This window comes from Delphinus delphis, chromosome 16 (assembly GCF_949987515.2).
Source record: "Delphinus delphis chromosome 16, mDelDel1.2, whole genome shotgun sequence".
Classification (NCBI taxonomy): Eukaryota; Metazoa; Chordata; class Mammalia; order Artiodactyla; family Delphinidae; genus Delphinus; species Delphinus delphis.
This window is the reverse complement of record NC_082698.1, coordinates 32,437,508-32,454,933: the sequence shown is the minus strand read 5'-3', so window position 1 is coordinate 32,454,933 and position 17,426 is coordinate 32,437,508. Positions and strand designations below refer to the sequence as shown.

At 39.5% G+C, this 17,426-nt stretch overlaps 2 protein-coding genes and 1 non-coding gene across 8 annotated transcripts in view; 2 read left to right on the top strand and 1 right to left on the bottom strand.

Moving 5' to 3' along the window:
- PLCE1 (phospholipase C epsilon 1) overlaps window positions 1-12,738 on the top strand; it is a 314,859-nt gene extending 302,121 nt beyond the window's left edge. For both annotated transcript variants that reach the window (XM_060034444.1, XM_060034443.1), the window contains exons 30-33: window positions 3,307-3,465; window positions 4,956-5,174; window positions 5,504-5,716; window positions 8,280-12,738. In XM_060034444.1, coding sequence (XP_059890427.1) covers window positions 3,307-3,465; window positions 4,956-5,174; window positions 5,504-5,692 — 567 coding nt within the window. In that variant the 3' untranslated portion in view covers window positions 5,693-5,716; window positions 8,280-12,738. The remainder of the gene's footprint in view (window positions 1-3,306; window positions 3,466-4,955; window positions 5,175-5,503; window positions 5,717-8,279) is intronic.
- Window positions 1-17,426, bottom strand: part of NOC3L (NOC3 like DNA replication regulator) — a 45,507-nt gene that overhangs the window by 3,285 nt on the left and 24,796 nt on the right. The window contains exons 19-23 of one of the 5 annotated variants that reach the window (XM_060034447.1): window positions 17,133-17,230; window positions 14,126-14,210; window positions 13,672-13,796; window positions 3,273-3,309; window positions 477-1,867 (exon numbers count right to left, since the gene is read on the bottom strand). In XM_060034447.1, coding sequence (XP_059890430.1) covers window positions 3,276-3,309; window positions 13,672-13,796; window positions 14,126-14,210; window positions 17,133-17,230 — 342 coding nt within the window. In that variant the 3' untranslated portion in view covers window positions 477-1,867; window positions 3,273-3,275. Of the gene's footprint in view, window positions 1-476; window positions 1,868-3,272; window positions 3,310-3,450; window positions 3,511-5,076; window positions 5,157-13,671; window positions 13,797-14,125; window positions 14,211-17,132; window positions 17,231-17,426 lie in introns of those variants that run through there. The other 4 variants (XM_060034449.1, XM_060034448.1, XM_060034446.1 and 1 more) reach the window with 4 other exon arrangements.
- On the top strand, window positions 7,469-7,541 carry TRNAG-CCC (transfer RNA glycine (anticodon CCC)). The gene has a single exon. It is a non-coding gene; the product is annotated as a tRNA-Gly (tRNA).

Sequence of the window (17,426 nt, the reverse complement as noted above, 5' to 3'; positions counted from 1 at the left end):
GATGTAATGGAAACCATTCTACACAAAGAAAACAGGTTCAGAGAAGTTAGATCACGCCAGGGTGAGAGGAGACAGCACTCAAGTCTTACGGCTTCCAGGTCAGTGTTCTTTCCACTACCCTGTGCTGGCCAGGCTGGAGTTGCATCAGTCTCCATGGCTTCTCCCACACGCACCATGGGAGGTGGTGAGCAGGAGGAAACGTGGGCAGCCTGCTGAGTGTTGCCGTGGAACTTCATCACATGGTTGGAAGGACCAGGAGTAAGAGGTGCCCCATATGCAACTTAAAATGTATATGACAGGGCTTCCCTGGTGGCGCAGTGGTTGAGAGTCCGCCTGCTGATGCAGGGGACACGGGTTCGTGACCCGGTCTGGGAGGATCCCACATGCCGTGGAGCGGCTGGGCCCGTGAGCCATGGCCGCTGAGCCTGCGCGTCCGGAGCCTGTGCTCCGCGATGGGAGAGGCCACAGCAGTGAGAGGCCCGCGTACCGCAAAAAAAAAAAAAAAATGTATATGACAGCAGGCAATAGAGACATCGGGAACGAATGTTTAATAAAGGCTCGTGGAACAGAAGCATTTTGAAAAAAGGAGGAGAAATTAGAGGGGAAGCATTTTCTGATGAATACAGTACAGCAAGTTCTCCTTTATATGCCTTTGTTGGGAGAAGAGTTTCGAAATGACTGAAGTACATCTCAAAAGATAACATCATATTTCACGTATCTAGGCTTACCGGCTGCACAGCAACACACAGTACAAATTTACTGATTGACAAAATGAATTCAGTGTGCATTGAATGCAAGCGGACACTGGCATAGCTGATAGATTTGGGCTATAAGTATTTCCATTTAGTTACTTTGTGGAACTAGTAACATAAGCAGTTTGCCCATGAAGCTGCAGTCTGTTACCTCTGGTCTTACCTGCCTGCCTTGTATGATTTTCTTATCTTCTGGGCTCTCAAGCTGTTAGGTATCTTCCTATGGTCAATATGCTGTCCTCTGACACCTGCTGGATTTGAAGTCAGACAAACCTGGCTCTGACACAAATTAGATGGATGACCTTCAATGGCTCATCTGAATTCTGTAAACCTCTATGCCCTAATTTGTAAAATCTATGAGAGGAACTACCCTGCTTGACTCAAAAAGATTATCATGAGACTCATGCCAAACATGTAGACAATATGTAGAGAAATGCTTAGTAGACTGTAAAGGAATACGCAAGTGAAGGTTATTGTTATGGTCATAATCTATGGCTTCTGATGTGGCTGAAAACGGCTTAAACATTAATAAGCTCTGAGTAAAGCTCTAAGGAGTGCTCTTAGAAGTATTTCCCAGTGCATGGTCACTGGGATATTTTATGTGGCAACTTAGAACTTTTTTGTTTTTTGTCTTGCTTACTTACATCCTAGCTTTCAGAACCCTGAGATTATAAATTATGTCATGTGAATTAGCACCCAACCCCACTCCCCGATTGGTTAAATATATTATAATCAATGCAATGACATATTATGCAAAATCTTTAGGAACATGAAATGATAATCAGTCTTTTTTTTTTAATAATCTTATTTATTCTCTCCTTGTTTACTTCTTTATTTATTTATTTTTGCTGTGTTACGTCTTCGTTTCTGTGCGAGGGCTTTCTCTAGTTGCGGCAAGTGGGGGCCACTCTTCATCGCGGTGCGCGGGCCTCTCACTATCGCGGTCTCTCTTGTTGCGGAGCACAGGCTCCAGACGCGCAGGCTCAGTAATTGTGGCTCACGGGCCCAGTTGCTCCGTGGCATGTGGGATCTTCCCAGACCAGGGCTCAAACCCGTGTCTCCTGCATTGGCAGGCAGATTCTCAACCACTGCGGCACCAGGGAAGCCCTCACAGTCTTTTAAGTGGAGAGAAAAAAGGAGTTGTAGAATAACACAGGTACTAGAGTACAGTCTCATTTTATGTAATAAAAATAGACAATGGCTCTCTCCCCTTCACGCATAATATGATGAATGGGGTCAAAACAATTCAGTTGTGTAAATTCTAGGGACCACGACTGCAAGCTTAATGAAATGATTGGGGCGAGGCTGTGTGCCTGGTTGGTGAGAAGCCCCAGGAGCCAGTCCTTTCTGGTCCTGGCTACAGTTTGGCGCCACCTGGTGACAGTTGTCCATTTTGACTTTAAAATCAGTGGGGACTATTCTAGGTCCTGGGGCTGGCTGGACTTTCCAGGACAATGACAGTGATTCTTGGAGTCTTCTGGTTAGGTAGCACCATTTCTGTGGCCTGATCTGAGATTAAGCTAGAATGCTGAGGACTGGAGGGCCTTCCTGCCACATCCTCAGTTCCTGAGATGGGGTTCCCTACTGCTCACTTGCCTTGCCTCCCCCTTGCGGAAGGCAGCTTTACATAACCTCATTTGACAGGGGCCATTTGACGATCACATTATATCTAAATTCACATAATTCCAGGGTTTCTTTGTATATATTTATTCACATATACAAAAATACATTTGTGTATCCATAGCAGATGGTTAAAAGGATATGCAACCTAATAACAGTGGGTTTTTTTGTGGAGAATGAGATGGGAGAGGTGGAAGAGAAAAAGAAAAAAGGTAGAAATGGGAAGTTTGCCTTTTTATTGATATATTTCCTTACCGCTTGAAAATTTTTTAAAAGATACATATGTCTATAGATATATCTGTGTATGTAATATATAATTATATATGTAAAATTCACTGAAAGCCAGCCCACCAAAAGCCATCTAACCTGATGACCAATTCTCATAATTACTGAGAATTTTGTCGATATTCCTTTCGATGTGACTTACTTCCAGTCATCGTTTTAGCCTTCCCACTGTGGGTTTTGTTCATCCAGCCTGCCTGAATGCCGACTTTGCATGTTTCACGCTTCAGATGTCTAGCATTTCTTAAGTGCTCAAGGTCTGTGGGGGAATGGGTAGATTTCTCTTAAATGTATTTATTGTGTTATTTGGCTTTTAGTAATTGGCAAAATGGCATATTGTCTTTTTACAAATTTATCTCTAGCTGATTTGGACTCAAAATCCACAGCTAATAGGAGCAGATCTACTGGCTTGTTCTGGACCAAACCTTATCAGCGTGTCAACATCAGCAGAAACATACAGTACTTTCCTCCTCTAAGAAGAGATGTAAATCCTTTTAGAATAGTTTATGAAATAGTAACTAGCGTATGGAATATGAAGCTAAGAAGTTGCTTCCACGTTACCAAGATCCATGTCAAATTTTTGCTGGGCTTTTCTTTCCTTATTCTACATCATCTTACCATCTACTCAGACTTTTCTTCTTTTTTAACATAGAACCTGGAAGAGAAGAGCATCGTTCAAGATGACAAGGAGATGATCCTGAGCTCAGAGGAGGAGAGTTTCTTTGTCCAGGTGCACGACGTTTCTCCCGAGCAACCGCGGACAGTCATCAAGGCGCCCCGCGTCAGCACTGCGCAGGACGTCATTCAGCAGGTGAAGGCCTCCCCTTCCTCCCCTCAGTCCTGTCCTCAGTGTGAACTATTGGGACAAATCAGATTTCAGCTCCCTTTGTGAATGAGGTTTTAGAACAAAGGGGACCTGACAAGGGAGAGTGTGCCTCTTAAGGCTGGGAAATACTGATTCCTTCAACGATACTTGCCCAGTATCTACTGGGAGTCAGGCTCTCTCTGAAGCCTCAATAATGGATCTAGAAGGTGGCTCTGCAGAGCGGGAACGGCATCATCCCAGAAAGGCCTAAGCCAATACTTAATGGCCATCTCTCAGGGATCCTTCAGAGGACATGCAGGAGGCCTCCTCTCACCCTCTCCCCTCCTCTGGTCATGCTTCTCTGTGTACATGGCTTCAGAGGACTCTGTTTCCTTCGTTTGAAGCCCTGTTATGGTTTGCGTTTATTAAACACTCACTTGAGAAGATAGCATAACAGTTACCAGACTCTAGATCAGATTTGCTCCAGGTGCAAATCCCAGCTCTACTTCTTACTAGCTCTGAGAGCTTGGACAAGTTATTGAACCATCTGTGCCTTAGTTACACTGGTGTGCTGGTAAACTGGCTCGCTTCAAAAAAAAAAACAAAGGCCCTGATTTTGTAGCATTTGCCAGTTTCTATCTTGTAAATCCTCCCACCACATCTGATTCCAGTGGACTCCAGCACACCACCATGTGCTAAGCTACCATGCAGATAACGTGGAAATAGTACATTAGCACTTTCCTTATAGAGTTATTGTGAAGATTAAATATATGTAAAGCACATTCGCCTATTACAACACCTAGCACATGGCAAACACTACTTAAGTGCTATCTGCTATTCTTATTGCATGATAGTTTGGTTAATATTAGCCTCTTTAATAGACCTTGAACTCCCCAAACTATATACAATATCTGGGACATAGTAAGCCCTCACTAAACATGTGATGAGTGAATAAACGCATAAATGAAAGATAATCTTGTACTAAATGAGAAGTGAGACCAGGTAAGTTCTAACATCTAAGACTCTGAGATGAAGAGGGAGCCTCGTGGAACAAAGAGGCTCCCGAGGGTCAAGCTTCTGTCCCTCACTGTCTGCATGACCTTCCATCTCTACCAGCTTTGCTGGAGGCAGAAAATCCAGTTCAAGTCCTTTTTCTGTTACTTACTAGCTGTGCATCCACTGGAATCTGCCTGACCTCTGTATGCTTAAACTTCCTTGTCTGAAAAACGGGCAGAGTAACACCTATATCATGGACGGTTGTGACGCTAAATGAGGCAATGTGGGAAAGTTCCTATAAGCTAGCTACAACTACGACAATGTATAATGAGAAGTGGGATGACATGATCTGAAAGACCCCCTCCATCTCTTAAAGTCTGATATTTTCCCACCTCAAAGTCTCATCTACAGTATTTTCCCACCTCAAAGTCTCATCTTACAGTGAAGCAGGTGTTGGAGATAGTGTGTCTTTATTCAGTTGATCATAACTTGTCTTTCAGACCTTATGCAAAGCCAAATATTCCTATAGCATCTTGAGCAACCCGAACCCGGGTGATTATGTGCTTTTGGAAGAGGTGGTGAAAGACACTGCCAACAGGAAGTCTTCTACCCCAAAGTCCTCCCAGCGTGTCCTTTTGGATCAGGAGTGTGTTTTTCAAGCTCAAAGCAGGTGGAAAGGTGCAGGAAAATTCATCCTTAAGCTAAAGGAACAAGTGCAGGTAAAGTGCAAGGTTATTTTTCTCTCTTCACAAATTATTTGATATTCATAACTACAGTGTAATCAAATTCAGGAGCTAGTGAAATCTAGGAGAAAGTTCCCGAGTCAAGGAAATTAGTCGGAAGAATGTCGTTTGGCTGTTTTCACTGTGTGGAAAGAAATGTCTTCCTCTCTGAGCTTCCACAGTCCTGAGAGGGGAGTCCCTCAGCCCTGCTTTCCAAAGCTCTACTTACTAGAAAGGGAACAGGAAAGGGCTTTTTCTGATAGTGTCATGTGATTGGGGACCCTGGCTTTAACCTAATACCAATGGAAGATTCTCGTTTTCCACAGGCATCCCGAGAAGACAAAAGAAAAGGCATCTCTTTTGCAAGCGAACTCAAGAAGCTCACCAAGTCGACTAAACAGCCCCGAGGACTCACATCACCTTCTCAGGTCTTGGCCTCCGAAAATGTCCAAAACAAGGAGGAGAAACCTGTGGGTGGCTTGTCCTCCAGTGACACGATAGACTATCGACAGTGAGCAAGGGTAGCACGTTTTACCCAGGTATTCTGAGTCATTGCACTGTTCTGAAACGGGGGGGTCAACTTACACTACTTTGTAAGACACAGTCTGTACACTGTCGTTTGTCTTTTCCAAGAGGAGGATGTCCCTGAGGCAGGTAGGAATGGTACCCTGCAGGAAAAGGGCTCTGAAGACACACATCACTTCAGCACTGATAATTTTAGATCTCCTTATTTTGTAGATAACTAAAGGCCCCAAGAGGACAACAAACTTGCCCAAACTACAACAGCCTTATTTCATCAGGCACAGAACTGTCTTAATTACTGGTAACTCACATGAACATTCTTGAAGGGCTGCTATGGGCCACTCAGCTTTTATTCCTTTGGATTTCTAGTTTGATGTTCTTCTAATTTAGGTCTGATTTACTCTCAACAACCTCAACTTCTTCTGCCTCAATTAAAAAATGAAAATCTGGCATCCAGGATGTAATGATTAAAAAGAAAGCAAAATGACATAACAGCCTGTGGTAAATCATGCCTTTGGTTGCCAGCTTACTGCTTGGTACTCACATACAGAGTAAATTTCATTCTATCTTAAAACAGACTACTTATATGGAACCTGAATTTAAAAAAAGAAAAAGCATGTGAGGAAACCAAACATAGATTTCTTCTTTTCACTTAGTTTCTTAATGAACCCAAGGGATTATTAACGCCCACCTTTCACCTGTTCCATCACAGTTCTAAGATTTAAAATTCTCGAGACCTCCTGCACAGTGAAGGCATTGTTGCTTATACTACAGAGCTGCATCAGCTGTCTTCATCACAATCAGATATTTGTAGAAGCTCATAATTAAAGAATTTATTAATATCTCTTGACAGGGCCAAATTTGACTTATAACAGCCCCAAAGAAGGCTGATACATTGAGCCAATGTTTAAGGAGCAACTCCTAAAACAATTGGTGCCCCGTATACACTTACAAAGAAAGCTCTTTCAAAACAGACGAGGCCAAATACAGGAAACTGCCTCCTCCAGAACTTCTGCACATCCCATTATCTTGGGTCAGGGCTTTTTAGGTTCTGTAAGCAAAGACTCATCAGGAAGAAATCTTGGCTCTACGGCAGCAATCCACATCACACAGCATCAGATGATAGTGAATATGCAGAGAATAGTGAGGCCCCGGGCGTTCCAGACTCTGAGAAGGCTCAGCGCCCATTTTCTGTTGCGGGACCTCTGGTATCCCATTTTTAAAGTTCAGACTCACTTCCTTTCCTGCCACAGTGTCACCGAGACAGGCAGTGTCCCCGAAAGCCCAGTGAGCTTTAGGACCAAGTACCATGCTAAGCCTCTCCAACTTTTGTAAAGTGACGGTGGTAGTGGGTGTGTGAGCACACAATAAAGACAGTGATCAAAATTTCAAATATTGTTTTCCATATCAAGAACCTAGCATCAGATAAATCACAGGTGTGATAATGTTATGCACACCTCTCTATTATAACCTCCGTAATGACAGAGTGAAATTACACTCTGCACATAAAGAGCCCTCAGTGTGCCAGAAGATTAATAAGTACGTAAGAATACAACTCCACTAGAAATTTGACTTTAAAATAATGTGCCTGCTATAATGAGCATTACTAGTTGCTTATATTTTAGGAGCGTAGGGAGGGGGGTGGTGATTGAGACGATTGCCTTTGGACTCAATTTTCCTATAGTAAGCAGATATTCAGAATCAGTCAATTGACCTCACATCTTTCACTAAACTTGGGGAAGCTCTTTAAAAATAGCCATTGAGGAACTTCCCTGGTGGTCCAGTGGCTAAGACTCTGCACTCCCAATGCAGGGGGCCCAGGTTCGATACCTGGTCAGGGAACTAGATGCCGCATGCCACAACTAAGAAATGAATGCCGCAACTAAAAGATCCCACATACTGCAACTGAAGATCCTGCACACAGCAACAAAGATCCCTGTGCTGCAACTAAGACCCAGTGCAGACAAATAAATAAATAGATAAATAAATATTTTTAATTAAAAAATAAAATAAAAATAGCCATTGATATAATAGTAATAGCCATTGGTGCATCTATGGGAATATAGATCCCATGTTATTAATTTTACAAATGGTGTTTCGAAGAAAGCATTTGTGAAAAAAGAAGGGCCTTTCTGTATATGCTCGTAAGAAAAAAAGTTTAACATTTTTATTGCTTTCTGAGTGATATATTTCATGTTATTTGTTCTGAAATATTCACCTCTAAAGTTTCAAGTTACCTCCTAATAATAATCTAAGAATTTCTAAATAATTAACTTACTCAACTAGTTGACAGAAGTCCACCTTTTTTTTTTTTTTAAAGCTGAACAGTTTAATTATGGTTTAAAAAAAAAAATCTTTCTAAAGAATGTGATGTTCCAGGGCAGAAATAGCCTAATGTTCCACCTCCCAGGAACATCATGTTCTACCACTGTGAGTTTATAGGAACTAGTCTCCCCCCCAGACCCAGTCACCAGAGCTTGGGTTTCTGTTGGTTGAACAACCTTAAACCTTGCTACACTATGAACATTTCTGCTCCTTCACTTTAAAGAGACTAACAAGCCTATGTATACAATTTTACAGGTGAAGATCTTTGGGCAAGAAATTATAAAGTCAAGAATGAACATGATGGAAACAAATATAACTTCCTTATTTTCATTAGACTTAAACTGGAAATTGATGATTTCTGAACTTGCGATATGAGGTCCACACTGAGGTCAAGCAAAATGGCACAGGGCTGGCTACCAACCAGTTTCCTGATGAAGCAAAGAAGCCCAGCAGACTGCCACTTTACATGTGTCAACAGTTGGAAAAACCATTGCTAACCTTGTAATAACTGACTTAGAACAAGGGTCAACAAACTCTGTAAAGGGCTAGACAGCAAATATTTTAGGCCTTATGGGCCATATGGTCTCCACTGCAATGACTCAACTCAGCTGTAGTGAAAAAGCGCCATAGACAATACACACGTGAATGAATGTGGCTGTGATCCAAGAAAACTATATAAAGACACTGAAATTGTAATTTCATACAATTTTCCCATGTAATAAATATTCCTCTTTTGATTTTTTAAAATCATTTAAAAATGTAAAAACTATTCTTAGTTCAAGAGCTATACGAAACCAGGTGGCAGGCTGGATTTGGCCCAAGGGCCATAGTTTGCTGACCTGACTTAGAAAACTGGGAACAAGATGCAGTGGTATGAAAACAAGCAGGCTAGTTTAGTCATACATTTTATGGCTGAGAATTGGAAGATTCTGGGCATTGCAAGTGTAAATATGTCCTATAAGATTCATTAAAAATTAATTCAATTTAGTTTCTATATTGTGTACCATTGTGAACTCTGTAGTATTTCTTTTTAGCTACAGAATGATGTTGGGTTTTTTTACGTTCATTGCTTATATATTCACAGACTTTTGGTTTCCATAAAATGAAGTTAGAATAACGTATATCTACTGAGTTGTGACATCTTAACAAGAAACTTAACCATGTTTTTAAAGCAAAAGTAGATTGTTGGTGTTTATTTATTTCACTAGGTCTGTACTGACATTGTACCTATATATTTATTATACACGGCTTTCTTGATACTGCTTGCAGATTAGAAGCGTTAGTGGTTCTATCTCACTATTTGAAGACAAATCTCCTAAAAAGAAAATGTATGCTCTGGATATCTGAAACAGGCCAGAATTGCATGTAACTTGCCATTTAATGTAAATTATTTTAAAAACCTTGCTGTATAAAACTATCATGTACGTGTAAAGGATTCTTCTTATTCTTGGCATGAAGCAAATTATGATTTTTAAAATGAAAGGTGTTCCTCTAAGTAAAATCCAAATTTTATCTTTCTATTGACATTAAAATTTAAGATGTTTTTCTTCAAATTATAAAACACACTAAAAATCCTAACCTTTGCTTTGAGAAGTTTTTCACCATAAAAAATGAATAAAACAATCCCCAAGTTCTTTGCATACGCTAACAGAAGTGTTAAAAACACACGGCCCAGCTTTCATGTTACTGGAAGTTCTGACTGAGTCAAAGCTTTAATGCTAGAAGAGCCACATTTGCTTGTCAACAGAATTCAGGCTATTCCAGTTTGATGTCATTTGTACAGTGCTACAGGTTTCTTTTTAAATCAAATAATCAGTCTACAACAAATGTACAATGCTGCCTCATTTTTTAAAATATTCCAGAAACCGTAATCAAGTTTCTCTAAACTAAGAGGCATTTTTTCCTCTGGTTGGGCTTACTGTGTCATAAAAATTGGGTTACTGGTCTAACTGGCAAGAGTCAAGATGAAAACTGTGCAGAGTAGCGAGATGGAAAGCAAGACCGGTCTCACTAGGTTTATCACTTGGCCTTCACTCTAAGCCCTGCAGCGCCCCACCCCATGGCCCTTAGCACAAAGTCTGAAACTTACCTTGAGACTGCAAGGGAGACTAGGTTTTAGCAAGTGAGTGAACCCAACCTCTGGCCTATGTTGCAACCCAACTTGATGGTTCATTCTGAGGTGAAAGGACATACTCTGCTGTATTTGAGTCTTGGGGACTTTAGGGGGGACTACTCTACTATTACAGCTAACCAGCACAGCCTGGTGTTTGCCAAAAGTAGGAAATTTTGATTTAGATCGTCTCTGAATTATACAGTTATATTACTATAGCAAATGAAAGAAATTATCCCATTTAGAATGCATCTAAAATAGTCACCCACACTATACCCATTACTACTTCATACTTTCCATACCATTAAAAATTTGGGTAGCAAACCTTCATCAGTAAAGTCGATGTGGAAAAGAATCTAAATAATACAAGCTGGCTGAAACCCCCACCAAGTGGGAGAAATGAAGGGTATGGTGCCCACAAGCACGCAAACCCCAGACCGGTTGGAACCAGAAGGTTGATGATGCTGACTCCCACTTACGTCACCATCAACCAATCAGAATGTCCATGAGCTAATGGCGCCCTCTTTGAACCATTACTATAAAACTCCTCACTACCCGCTCCAGGTCAGGACACACAGTTTTGAGGGCATTAACCCCCTGTGGTCCCCTTTGCCTGGCAAAGCAAGAAGCTGTTCTTTTCTACTTCACTCAATAAACAAACAAACAAATATGCAAACTGTATTTACTACAAGATTTTGAAAAAAAGTATTTTTAAATGCTTCACTAAAAACAGAAAGGAGCATGAATTCTGTTAGGTGGCGCCACGTTTAAGATTATGATAGCTGGCAAGAAAAGATTAGAACAAGAATCCAACGTGATGTGTGATGCTGGAAAAAACATTAACTTCCTCTCAGTCACCTCCTCTGTAACTGTTTGTTTCGCAAACTAACGTGAGATTATATAAGGGTATGAAGGAGTTGAGAATAAGTTTGAGGATAAATCTGCAGGAAGTAACATTATTTGTGCAGAAAGTGCCTTCTTAAAGGAACGTCTCTTTTCGTGTCATCCTTACCAAGTAAAAGTTATTTATAAATTCTCTAGCTGGGGAGAAATATGGAGTCTCGACTCAACAAAAGTGAGTCAAAAGTCAAATTTACTTTCACACAAAGGTCTCCCATCGTCATGGCTCTGGAGACACTGAAGGCTCACTAATGAAAGCGGGCCTCCCCTATGGCTCCGTATGTGCTTTTTTTTTAAACACATCTTCCCCTTCCTCTGTTCTCTCCCTTTCTAGTACCTCTGTAGACCTCTCCTCTTCTGCCAGACACCCGAAGGCCTTGCTTAATTCTGAAAAGTAATCAGAGCTTGCGTACTGGCCTGGTAAAACTGAATTAACTAAACCACAAAGCTCCACAACTCTGCTCCCATGCCAGTAGGGAGGATTTTCCTGGCTGGTGTCTGATCTTGAACTTGGCATAGTGAGAGGCAGCCTACACGGAAAGAGCTCTCTAGTGGGCTGCCTCAAACACTTTTAGTTGCTTCTCTTAAATCAGCAGCAAGGCAAGAAGAGGAGAATACCTGGACCCTCCAAAAAGTTGTTAGAAAAGGAGACTGCCTCTTACACAAAGCCCAAACTTGGGTCAACATGATACAGTACATTGTTAACAATTTATATGTTCTCTGCCATTTCTTCCTATCAACTTCCTAAATGCAGTCCTTGCATGATGGCTAAGGATTCTGACAGGAATACCTGAGTGTTTTTGAAATACTGAATCTCCATGATTACCAAGCTGTTCGTACACATCTCTTAGATCCAAAACATACTATGCTCAAGTCTGCCATCCGGCAGGCCTCTGAAACCTTCCCTATTTCAGATGATACAGGTCTCTGAACTTTGAAACAACTCACTCTGACACTGAATTGGGTAATGTTGTGTTCAAAAAAATATGTGAATGCTCTGACTCAACATGCAAGGGCATGGAAGACTGAGGCTACGTCTTATGCCTGTTATTACCCGACTTCACTTTTAAGTGCGTAGCACAGTGCTAAGCACATAGTAGGTGCTCAATATTTATCTAGTTAAAAAAACAGACATCGAGGCTGTAGTTTACTATAGCCTCAGGGTGTATGTTATTATTAATGACTATAATATTTAGTTCTGAAAATGAAACTCATCAGTACAAGGCTACAGAAGTTAGTGCACAAATGTTTCATCCTCAAATTCATATAGGATATTCAAATACAAGATGTATAATTTTATGGTCCCACTGTGATTCGCTTATGTGTAACAAGGTTAAAAGCATAATACAAGTGTGAAATAGTTGATGAATTTTTATTTTAAAATTTTTCATTTAAACTATAGTTTTTGCTGCCAATGTGAAATATAAATGTATTTGTATATGTTTGGAAAATAAATGATTTGTGACATGTACTGGTCACTTGTGCTCCAAAGGCAAAAGACCCCTTGGTCATCTAAACAAATATTCATAACATTCCTGAACTTTAATATCTAAAAAGTGCATTAAAAGCAAGTATTTATATAATGAACCACATATTTCTCACCATTAAGTAATCAAGCCTAAAAAAATTGATCTTAAAAACACTTTTTAAAACCACATATAATATGCTAAGATTAACATGCGTCATTAAGCTGATATTCCCCACTCTGCTGGAATGATAAAGGAACGTTCTATTTTCATTTACTTCATGAGAAAAAAAAGAACTTTAAGCGCTACCCTGGGCCAAAATATTTGGCTTCTACAGCTTTGAAGAAATAGATCTACTTAGTTGGACTGCTGTGCATTTTTTAAAATGCTCACTAGAAAGCAGAAAAGTGCAGCTGTTTTATTCAGCTATTCACAGTAGAGGATATTTATAACCTGGTCATTAAAACACTTATTTCATAAGCCATTCCTAGAATATGGCAATAGCTGTCACATAAAATACTGCTTTTTAATTATATTCATAAGAATAGGCATTTCATCTGTTAAAAAAAAAATGAAGGGAGAAAAAAAAAAAAAGCCCCTCGCTGGGTACCCTTTATCCTTAAAACAGAATGGTAAAGAAAGTCTCAGACTTGGTTTTTTCCACCATCACCCTCCAGAGCATGTCAGAAAATGCGACGAACTTCAAAGAGACTAGAATCACACTCAAACTTTCTTTGAAAGTAGCCATGATGAGCATTCTTTTTCACAAATGCCAAATTAGGTTACTTCTTGAAGCATATCGTCCAGTAAGAGCCAAAGAACCTGGTATCCAATTGCAAGCTATTTTTTCTTTTCTCAAAAATTTTCATAAAAATATATACACTCAAATTTAGAATGTTTCTCACTCCCATCATGGTGGTACAATAAAAAAACACTTATTTCGTTATTAAAAAGTATTTGGTTATAAAGAGTAACTGAATGGTAGAAAGCAATCTCATGGTCTTGATTTTCCTGTGCATATTTTCAGAATTGGGGCAGAACCCTGTGCCACACAAAGGATAATTCTTCCTCCTCAAGAGAAGGTCCTAAATTAACAATATATCTTTATGTGCATCTGCACAAACACACAAATATACAACAAAAGTCCCCTGACTTTTCGTTTTTCTATTACCGTACTGACGTTTCCAAATATTTGGTGAAATCCAGAGGCGACTGAGTAGCAACTTCACTACAATGTCTTTTGATTAGTTGACTTATCTCTTCACTTAAAAATGAATCCCCTTGTAAAACTTTATCCTGAAAAAATATTAAAAGTATGAGTTAAAAGTTTGCTTATGCCATAAGCAAAAGCCAAGCCGTGAGCAAAGTTAAAAATGGCAACAGCTGACACCAAACTAACACATGAAAAATAACGACAGGTGCTGGGTCAGGTCTTGGACATATCAGGCATATCCTGCATTGAATGAAACAGTCTCCTGACTGTCTCTATAGAATTCCAACCCCAGAAATCTATCCTACCATCAACTCCTAGCACGAAACAAGCAAGTTGAAATCAGGTATTAAGACACATATTAATTTAGTTTTTATTTCATCCTTTAAAAAAAATAATGAAAAGTGTCACATACCTTCCTTTTGGAATTTGAAGATTCAACAGGAGGATTGAATGTCATTGCTGCCATGCTATAAGCCTCAAAAAGTTCTGCAGGAGATCTATAATCACAAATATAAGAAAAGTAAAGACACCACCATATCTGTGTAACTTGAAAATATTTAGATTGTACCCACAGAATTAGACTGTACACAGAGAAAACAATTAGATTGTACTCATTATTCTAAACCTAGATATAACATAATCCTGCTTTCGTTTTTGTTTCTTTTTTCTCATTAAAATCTTCTTTGTCCCAGTTTTATTTTCTTCCAGTTTTATTCAGATATAATTGACATACAGCACTGTGTAAGTTTAAGGTGTACAGCATGATCTGACTTGCATACATCATGAAATGAATTACCACAATAAGTTTAGTGAACCTCCATCATCTCACATAGATACAAAATTAGTGAAATAGAAAAAAAATTTTTCCTTCTGATGAGAACTCAAGATTTATTCACTTAACTTTCATATATAACATACAATAGTTTACTTATATTTATCATGTTGTACATTACATCCCTAGTACTTATTTATCCTATAATTGGAAGTTTGTACTTTTTGACTGCCTTCATCCAATTCCCCCTTCTGGTAGCCACAAACCTGATCTCTTTTTCTATGAGTTTGTTTGTTTTTGAAGTAAAATTGACCTACAACTCTGTTAGTTCCTGTTACACAACATAGTGATGATTTGATATTTCTATACATTTCAAAATGATCACCACGATAAGTCTACTTACCACTTGTCATCATACAAAGATATTGTATAATTATTGACTATATATCCCACACTGTACATTTCATACCGGTGACATTTATTTTGCAACTGGGAGTTTGTACCTCTTAATCTCCCTCACCTATTTCTCTCCTCCTCCTAACCCCTCCCCTCTGGCACCACCTGTTTGTTCTCTGTATTTATGGCTCTGTTTCTGTTTTGTTTGTTCATTTGTTTTGTTTTTTAGAGTGAAATCATACAGTATTTGTCTTTCTCTGACTTATTTCACTTAGCATAATCCCCTCTAGGTCCATCCATGTTGTTGCCAATGGCAAGCTTTAATTCTTTTTTTCATGGCTGAGTAATATTCCATTGTGTGTATATATACCTCATCTTCTTTATCCATTCATCTATTGGTGGGCATTGAGGTTGCTTCCGTATCTTGGCTATTGTAAATAATGTGGCAATGAACATAAGAATGCATATATCTTTTCTAATTATTGTTTTTGTTTTCTTTGGAAACCAACAAAACACACTTATATAAAATAAATCCTAAATCCCCATGTTATGACATCATTATCCAACTAAATCCACCTCAGAGAGGTCTGGTATACATTTAGAAATATAGGTCTGGACAAAAAGGCTGAGCAAAAAGCCCTCAAGCTCGATATGATCAAATCCCAACTCAACCAGTTATGTGAACGATATGCAACTAAGTGTAAGTTAGTCATGAGAGCATAGGCATGGAGTCACCTTCCACGGATTTCAATCAGCTCAACCCTTCAGCTGTTTGCCTGGATTGAAAGCAAGGAGAGGCCAATCAGGACAGAATAAATGTCTATACCCATGCATGTAAATGAATCCTTAATGACCTGAGATTGGTTCATATTCTCCAAAGGAGATTGGCAAGGGATGCAATCAGGCTCACATCCCAAGCTCCACTCCCCAGGGGAAGCCCATCAAGAGTCTCCCTTCTCAAGCCTTTGGGATAATCCATTCAACTTCCTCCACAAAAGGAAACCTCTGGCATAAATGAGGCAAATGGTGAAGATCTCTGACAAAAACATACCAGAAAAGGATTGTGAAGAAGTGACAAAGAATCATTTTCTCCTTTTCCTTTTGAAAAACAAAGCCGGGGTACAGGTGAGAAGTATGAAGGATGAAAGACGTAAATGGCCATTTTACTATTTAATAAGAGCAAAGGTTATCTCTATCCTACCCAGAAGGAAAAGGGTTTACAGGAAATTACAATATATGTCTCATTTAGAGAGGGATACATCTGACTACTGCCTTGTAAAAATATAGACCTGTTTCGTCAAACCTCTCAGTATTTCAAGAGAAGCTGGAAATGATTTTTGGCGAATTCTTCCAATATTTAAAAGATTAGACCAATTAGATTCTTGTTCAAACTCTGAAGAGGCCAGAAAATCTTGCCTACAGGTCACTTGTCTGTGATCTCTGATTTAAAGAAACCAGTGGGCTTGCAAAGGAGGGGAAAAATCTGCAACAAAATATTAATTCTGAGTGATGGGAATATTACAAGGGTGTCATACCATTTTCTCTTCTTTTCTGTATAACTGAAGTATTTCCTAGTTGACTTTGTGGGGGAAAAAACGATAATTACTACTGTTTCAACTTCTCTGTACGAATTTTTTTCAGATCAAAAAGTTGTGGGAAAAGAAACTTCTTTTAGAAGGACGCTTTTCTCAATTTGGAAGCGTGTAAGGTGAATGCTGGAAGTGCCAGTCCAAACTCTCACAGGTCGGGGGCACTGAACAGAGATGGCTATGAGGGCCAAGGAGAGAAACTGCTCCCTTCTGGGTGGCAGTGTTCAAAGCACTTCTTTTCTCTCCCTCCTCACTTCTCCCTTTCTTGTCCTAGGAGAACCATTTGGAGGGGGGAAAAAAAAAGGTTCTGTGGATGGACTCATGGACCTTCACATAAAGCAAATATGGCATCATCTTATTAAATGTTGAACCTAAGTAATGAGCATATGGGGATTCACTATTCTTTCTACTTACCTGTATGTGTGAAACGTTTTATGACCAAAAAAAAAAAGGTTAAGTAATTACTCAAAACAAACTAACAAAATCACAGTCAGCAATGTTTTCTCTTTGGAATAATTCAGGAATATGAAGTGGACCAAGTCCAGATAAACAACCAGCACTTTACATTTTGAAATCTATTACTTTGGAAAACAGACTTCTCATAGTCAAAACAGCTATCAAGTGAAATTTGCAGTTCTATAATAAGGCAATGCTAATACTACCTTCGGCTCAACTCTGGTTTGAGTGCTTCCGAGCCTTCGGAAGGGGCTCCAGCGATGAGGTGAGCTGCAAATCTTTGCACTATAGGATGGTAATGTCGCTGAAGGGGAAACAGGACAACCATATTTTGCACAGGTCAATATTTTATAAGATACTAGCTATACTTTAATAAACATTAATTTTTTAAAAAAACCACATATGCATATGTAATTCATTACAACCACATACCTACAGAAAAAAAACAGTATCTTTGCTCACAAGATTCCAACACAAATCTGTTTGATGACCAAGTTCAC